Raw genomic sequence first — 7,394 nt, 5'->3', positions numbered from 1 at the left:
AAGTAACATCAAATTTAACCTTAGCATTATATAACATCAAATTTAACATTAATTTTTATATAATTTAAAACATCAAAGTTCCATTTTATATTTTTCCTTCCAAAAAGGAGTCCTAGCACACTTAAGAGTCAATATAAGTAAACTTCTAAGGCCCTTTCTGTTCCTCATGCTATTGTTTATTTCGTTGTTCTTCCAAGGAGTTCTTTTAATCTCGAAAGTCTGTATTTCCTACTCTTAGTCAAATCTTGTTATTGTGTTAATATTTCCATTCAAATTCTCCATCTTGAGTTAACGATTCTAAATTCTGATAATGTAGCTGAGATACAACTACCCAATAGTTCTGTGAGAGGTCCCTATCCCTTGTTTGTGGTTGCCTGGGGTTATTTTGCATAATTAGATCCCTTAGTGTGTTTCAGAGAGTTTAGACAGACACTGGTTGGGAGTTCTGGAGTGAAGAAATAAGACACAAGGAAGCATCCACATAGAGTACTTAAACCTCCCTCATACCAATCTGGAGGAAAACCATATAAAAATATATAACCGACCTAAATAAGGTTATCATATTCTCATTGTATTCAGTACCATTTTTTCCCTTCTCCTATCTTTTCCCCACCTTCCAATATACCCAAGAAAATTGAAAAATTGTAATGGATCAATTTCAGATATTTTCTTTCCTAAGAGCTCTTTTGGCTGTTGTAATGTGTAGGGCCCTTCTCCTTGACAGGAGAGACTGGGAGTTGCCTGAATAGGTTGAAAGGTTATGTAAACAGAAATTACAATAAATGGGATACTTTGTGTCATGGCTTGTGTCTGGATGTCCCCTCCAAGGCTCCGAGGTGGTCATAAGTGGAGCTTTTCAGAGGTGGCTGGGGTGTGTGATGCTGGGATCAAGGATGCGATGCTGGGATTGATTCACAGTGTAAAGCTAGGATTAAGGGTGTGAGTGCTGCCTGCCGTTAGGGTGAGACATAAGGAACAGAAAGAGTAGTGGTCAGGACTTGTTGCTCGCTTGCTTTTGCTGCCTTCTGCCTGCCATGGACTGTTTCTCCTCTGTGATGCCCTCTGCCTTGGAGCCAGCCGACTATGGACTGAAACCTCTACAAACCATGAGCTAAATAAACCTTTCTTTCTTTAACTTTGGGTGTAGGATATTTTGTCTCAGTAATGATAAAAAGTAAGGCACTTTAAAAAAATACAAGTTCCAAATTAAAACTTCTGGGAGGGGCTGGGGGTAGAGCTCATTGGCTTGTGCCTGCCTGGCAAGTACAAGGTCCTGAGTTCAATCCTGGTACTGGAAAAAAAAGACTTCTGGGAAAGCTAAATTATATTTATTTGTCCAAATAAATACAAATAAATTTAATTATAGTAATATTAAAATAAATACACGTTTGTCCAAAATTAATTTTAAAAAAACCCAGACAAATGGAGAAGAAAGATTTATTAAATTGAAAGCATACAGGACATTTTACTCTGGACTCAAAGAAAATCTGCTATGTGTTACAAAAAGAAACAACTTGAAAGAATGTTCCTGAAGACAATGCAAAATTGCATTTCCTGAGGAAAACGAACAGTATTAAAAGAGTCAGTGGAAAATATTCTGACAATGACCAGGTAAAATGGCACATGCCTGTCCTCCCAGCACTCGGGAGGCTGAGGCAGGAGGATTGCTGCCAGTTCAAGCCCAGCCTGGGCTACAAAGCAAGACCATGTCTCAAAAAACAACAAAACGAAACAAAACAAAAAGCCCCAAAAGATTCTGACAGTGCCCACACATACACACTCAACGTCAGGGCAGTCAGTTTATCAGTGATGGGCCAGATAGCTGGAAACCCTCTCCTGGAACCCCTGTCCTCACTGCAGACCGACAGCACTACAAGGCCATGGGCGCAGTATCTGGAAAGATGTGTGCAGCTGTGGCTAGGCCTTCCACTCAGGCTTTCTACCATTGCTTCAGTTGTATTGAGATTTATGACCTAAGGAGATCTTTTAATAACCTAACTTGGAGGAGGAGAGCCTTGAAAGGAAGGTTGGCAACAGAAGAGATGAGGTACAGTTTCCTCAGAGCCAGGTTTTGGAGCATGCTCTCAAGATAACCATAAAGGACAAGCTGACCCACCTGACAGCCCACCAGACCCTTTTTTTTGCCTAAATTCCTCCCCATACTGAGTTGCTTAGCCCAAAAGAGAAGTAAGAGAAGAATTTAACAGGACCAAGGTAAATAGGGAGAGAATCCAGCACTATTATTTTTGGACAAATAGTAAACCCACTTTTAAGTGAGCTAATTCAAAGATAAATAGAAAGAAAAACAAGAAAAATATGAAATCTATGCAAAAATTCTGTAGCATAAAAAAGGAAGTAATTTAAAAGACATCTATGTGATGGCAACATTTTGACAGAATTTATACCCTATGGAACAGGAGAAAATTCAGAAAATAATTGTCCTGTACTCTGAAGAAACTAAAGAGAATAAAAATTCTATGAAATGGGATTTAAAAATGTAAAAGATAATCAAAGACAAAATGATGCCACGAAAGCTAAAAATACCGCAAACCCAGAGGTTTCTCTGGCTCATGTTTTCAGTCCATGGTCAGCTGGCTCCAAGGCAGGAAGGGCTGGGCCTGGGCAAGAGAGAGCTGCTGGCCTCATGGCCCACAGGAAGAGAGAGAGAAGGGGAGGGAGAGCGCCTTCAGGCCACGCCCATCGCAACGCCTTTTCTGACCAGGCCCCGCCCCCTAACAGCAAGCCGGCTGTGAGCCCCAGAATCCAGTCACTTCCCAAAGCCTCACCTCTGAATACATGAGGCTTTTGGGGACACCCAGATCTGAACCATGCACCTTGATCCCGTGAAAAGTCTCTTAAAACTATGTTTGTGTTTATTCTGTCTTAGCCCAGCATTAAAGCTTAGTTCAATCTTCTCTATTCAAAATGTGCTTACTGAGCAGGTGCTACACATCCATGTTAAAGCATAGAGCATTTTATACAAAGTATTTCTAAATGCCTAATAGATGCATCTTTTATGAAGATCTTTTATAATTTCAGATCAACTTGAGAACAAAACCAGTAAATCACTGGATTCTACTGGCCATTTGGAAAATTCTGGAAATAGAAGGTATATCCTTTTGAGTTTTTGATCTTGTATTCTATTCACTGATGTTTCTACTAGGGTGAGCTCTGCTTGTGATTCACAGCAGATCAGAGTGAATTGATTCTGGCAGATTATTAACATGTCGTCCCGCGGTGCCCCCCAGTGAATGATCCAAGACTGCGCAGCCAGTAGGCAGCATGTCAAGGCCGTGGGCACAGCCAGGTGGAGAGAAGGATGGGAATAAACAGAGAAAGCAGTTAACCTCTGTAGGAGAGATACAGCTTTAATAACCACACTACCACAAGAATGTCAAAAAGTAGCTCTTTCACTTTTTGCATAAAGTTCTGAAATCCTGGCAATCTGGTGAATTTGAGGCTTTGTTTGGAGCAGTACTGAGCAGCTCGTATCTCCTCCCGAGACAGTACCTGGGGAGTCCAGGGTGAGGGGCTTCATGAGCTGTGGGCAGAGAGGCAAAGTCACATGACTGAGGTCCCGGGGTGGTGTCCTGAGCTCTGCCAGGGCCGGAGGCACCTGACCCCACTCCTGCAGGCACTTGGTCTGGGAGCACGTGGTCTGTTCTCTCAGCTTTGTTCTCCTCAGATGAAGCCGTCCATGCCCAGCAGTGTGAGCCTTTGCTACAGGTCACCTCATGCTATGTCCCGCATGAGGTGTTCCAGGACACCGAGAATGGAAACTGTCCCACCCTCTTAACCAAGCAGAGGCCACGTGGTCAGCTTGAAGCTACCCTGAAAGCTGAGGGAGGAGGTAGCCAGCGCCTTTGGGTTCTCTCAATCTACGCGATTCCCCCTCTCTCCTCTCCGAATCCACAGAGGCACCCTCGTGGCCTTCTTGCCTCCTCCCCTGCTGCTGCCGTTTGCTCCCACAAAGCCAGCAGGACAAGGTGGTACCAGGTTGACAGTCGTGTGGCAGGAAGATGGAGGCGTTGGCAGTGCATTTGGGGTATATGAGAGGCAGGCAAAAGCTAACAAGCAGAGATCAGCTCCGCAAACAGTTCCTGTTTGCTTTCAGAAGAAAATATCCTCCTCCGGTGAAAGTTTTGCATACAGACAAAAACCAGCCAGCCATGGAAGACCAGCTCAGTCAGTGTTGTTCGGCAAGAAAGGACAGCTTGCTGCCCCTGTGCTTTGAGGATGAACTGAAAAATCCAGATGCCAAGGTCATCCATGTGACTCCGGCAAGGAGCGAACCTTCTCACAAGGTAACAACACCTGCTGTTGTCCAGTGAATGCCAAGCCTCTGGAAGGCTATCTAGGAGGGCATCACCCCAGTGCAGCCCAGCCTGTGCCCCACGCTGTGGGGAAATGATATCTTCTTGTTTTGTTTTGCAGTGCTGGTGACTGAACTCAGGACCAATGCACTAAGCTACAAGCCTAGCCTTTTTTTTTTTTTTTTTTTGAGAAAAGTTCTTGTTAAATTTCCAATTAGGCCCACATTTGTGATCCTCCTGCCTCAGCCTCCCAGAGTACTGGGATTATAGGCATGTGTCATCGCACATGGTGGAGATGATGCTTTCCAAGACCTTGGTCCTGGCACCCTCAGCAGAACAGTTTCCATGAGCCCTGCTTTTCCACAGTTCCCGCTTTTTCTGAACTGAGGACTCCCCACAGGGCAGGGGTGGCAAACTCACAGTGTGAGTGCCACAGCAGGCCCTATCACTGGGAGCTCCAAAAGGCTCACCATCTCTGCCGTGGGCATCTGACTGGCACAGCATAGGGCGCTTGCCTGTGAACCACGCCCAGAGGCCGGCAGGGACAGTTTCTGCCCCAGTGTGAGGCCAGAGAGCTGTCAGGAGGAAAATTCTGTGTGGTATTGAACGGACCAAAAATAGGAAAATCTTCCACTCTGTAGCTAAATGATATTTTGATCGCCAGTGGTCTCTAAAACTAGATCTTTGCTCATTTTTTCAGTGATTGTAGGCATTAATGTACCTTTCATACCAGAATACTGTGTACAATGATCCTGATTTCTTATTTCACTACTTACATTTTAAAAGAAAAAGTGAAAATTATTGACTTAAAATTTGCAAACTAAATCATAATAATACGCATATTGCCAGTGTTTTTGGAGTTAATCTTTTTATCGCCAGCAAAAAGTAGAGATTGTGAAACTAACAGTGGAAACACAGGAAAAAGCTTGAAAAGCAGCTCCTACAAACAGATTTTGTTATTACTGTGATTAAAACATGATCAGTTTTTAAGTCAGTCTATCACTTTGGCTATTATATTCCACAGATATATATTGAACACTCATGTGCCAAGTATTGTGCTAAATTCTGGGGCACAATAATAAGTAATAATTCTGGGGCACAATAATTATTATGGAGATAATTTTAAACTTTTAAATTATGCACTACAGTGTCCGAACACTGAAATTTTGGTGTGTAGTCATGTATGTTCATTTTGAGCTTTGACTCAGTCCGTATTTTGGAGGGGGATATGCTTTGTTATTTCTGGAGCATGCAGATCTAAGAAATGCTGGCACAATGTTCCATTCTACCAACTGTCTTGTAACTCAAACATTTAAGAAATGCATTTATTTCAAAAAAGACTTAAGAAGGGCAAAGGTTCAAATTTGATGCCCTAACACCTGTATAGAATATTGAGAAGGTAGGGCCAGATATGGTGGCACATTCCTGAAGTCCCAGCACTTGGGAGGCTGATGCAGGAGTATTGCCATGAGTTCAAGGCCAGCCTGAACTATGTAGTAAGCCTGTCCCCCCAAAAAAAAATTGATAAGGATTTATATTACATACAAGTGACTTGGTTTTGTGTATTTGAATACTACTGTTTTTCATATTAAATACCCATGTAGTCATTTTTAGAATATTTTACAATTTTATTTTCATGTTTAAAAATACAAGTAACTTTCTTGCCTCAATAGATTTATGACTAAGTACTCTTTCCTTTAATCCATAGGAACAAAATGACAGGAACCCCATAATTTTCCATGATACACAATATATACAAACATTAATTTTGACAAAAAACAGCTTTTCTGCCCACATTTTGGAAAATGAAGAAATTTATCCATGTAAAAGGACAAATTTTGTTTTAGAAAGAAATTGTGCAATCCTCAAATCTTTAATTAATGATGAATCTATTACTCTTTCCAAACCCCCAAAAACAATGCTCACAACAAGGAGAAAAGATATACGAGCCAGATCTTAGGAAATGGGCCACTGAACCGTAAAGAATAAACTAAAGAAGAAAACGAAGACTCAGACATTAGAAAACAGATCTTGGAGTACACTTCATAATTCCTCACAGGCTCTTTCCAGCTTAATGAAAACAGCTGTGGATTACCTTGATAAAATTGTTACTCAAGAAAGAAGTGCTACAGCTGTCAAGTTTGGAAGAATACATTCTATGGTGAAACCAACAACCCCACGCAAATTAAGTGCCTTACCTCCCAAAAGTTATTCAAAGCCTTTAAAAAATATACTCGATGTACGTAAATTAAATAATGCAACACCGCTGGATGATTTTTTACATATGTCAAAAGAAAATTAAATGACTCCCAAAATTTTATCTACGCAGCAATATTTGGGTGACAAGAGGCAAACAACCAAGTTCCACAATCTAGAAGAAGTTCTGATCCAACTAGTAATGTTCTGATGGGTGGTGTAAGAAAGAGTGGCCTGTCAACAGTAGATTCATCCAGATTCATCAGTCATCATCATTCCTACAGTGAAGTCTGAATCACAAGCAAACAGTGTAGACAAACTGGAAATTTGCTGTTGGAAGCTGAATAACAACACCAATAACCTTGTTCTGTAATTGGCTAACAGAAAAGATAAATATCATGTACTTAAGAAATGTGGAGTTAATTGTATAACAGTATTTTATAGAATCATGGGGAAACAGTATGACATTAGCAACTTATGCCATTAAAAATGCTTTGTAAAATTTTGAGTGGCATTTTTTTTTTGTTAGAGTTTTTAGAACTTCACTGTTATATATTAAAAATACATTATTACATTCCTGTTCTGCTGTTTCTCATTAACTTGCCATTAACTCAAATAATATAAAGGCAGAATTCACCTTAGCAATAAGTTATAGTTCAAAAACTCATTTGTAATCCATTTCTTTGGAATTCAGAATCTATTCCACACAAAAATCATCCTGGGGCTACTGGGGGTGTAGCTCAGTGGTAGAGTGCTTGCCTCGAATGTACAAAGCTCTGGGTTCAATCTCCTGCACAGGAAAAAATATCTTGGAACCCACAAAAAGACTACTTAACTTACAAATTTATCTTATACAGTTTTTCTGAAAATAGAAAAAGTGATGAT

General features: G+C 40.9%; 1 protein-coding gene across 1 annotated transcript; it reads left to right on the top strand.

Moving 5' to 3' along the window:
• Nucleotides 1–4,119: 4,119 nt before the first annotated feature.
• LOC147827578 (uncharacterized protein C1orf141-like) lies at nucleotides 4,120–6,984 on the top strand. Its single transcript, XM_087212892.1, is given in 2 exon segments — nucleotides 4,120–4,304; nucleotides 6,022–6,984. Coding segments are annotated over 2 exon segments (729 nt in total). The 5' UTR covers nucleotides 4,120–4,169; the 3' UTR covers nucleotides 6,616–6,984.
• Nucleotides 6,985–7,394: the final 410 nt, after the last annotated feature.

The sequence above is a fragment of the Heterocephalus glaber genome, unplaced genomic scaffold, assembly GCF_053883595.1.
Source record: "Heterocephalus glaber isolate CG9 unplaced genomic scaffold, H.glaber_assembly_v1.0 deba00001442, whole genome shotgun sequence".
Classification (NCBI taxonomy): Eukaryota; Metazoa; Chordata; class Mammalia; order Rodentia; family Bathyergidae; genus Heterocephalus; species Heterocephalus glaber.
This window is presented reverse-complemented; position numbering and strand designations above follow the sequence as displayed.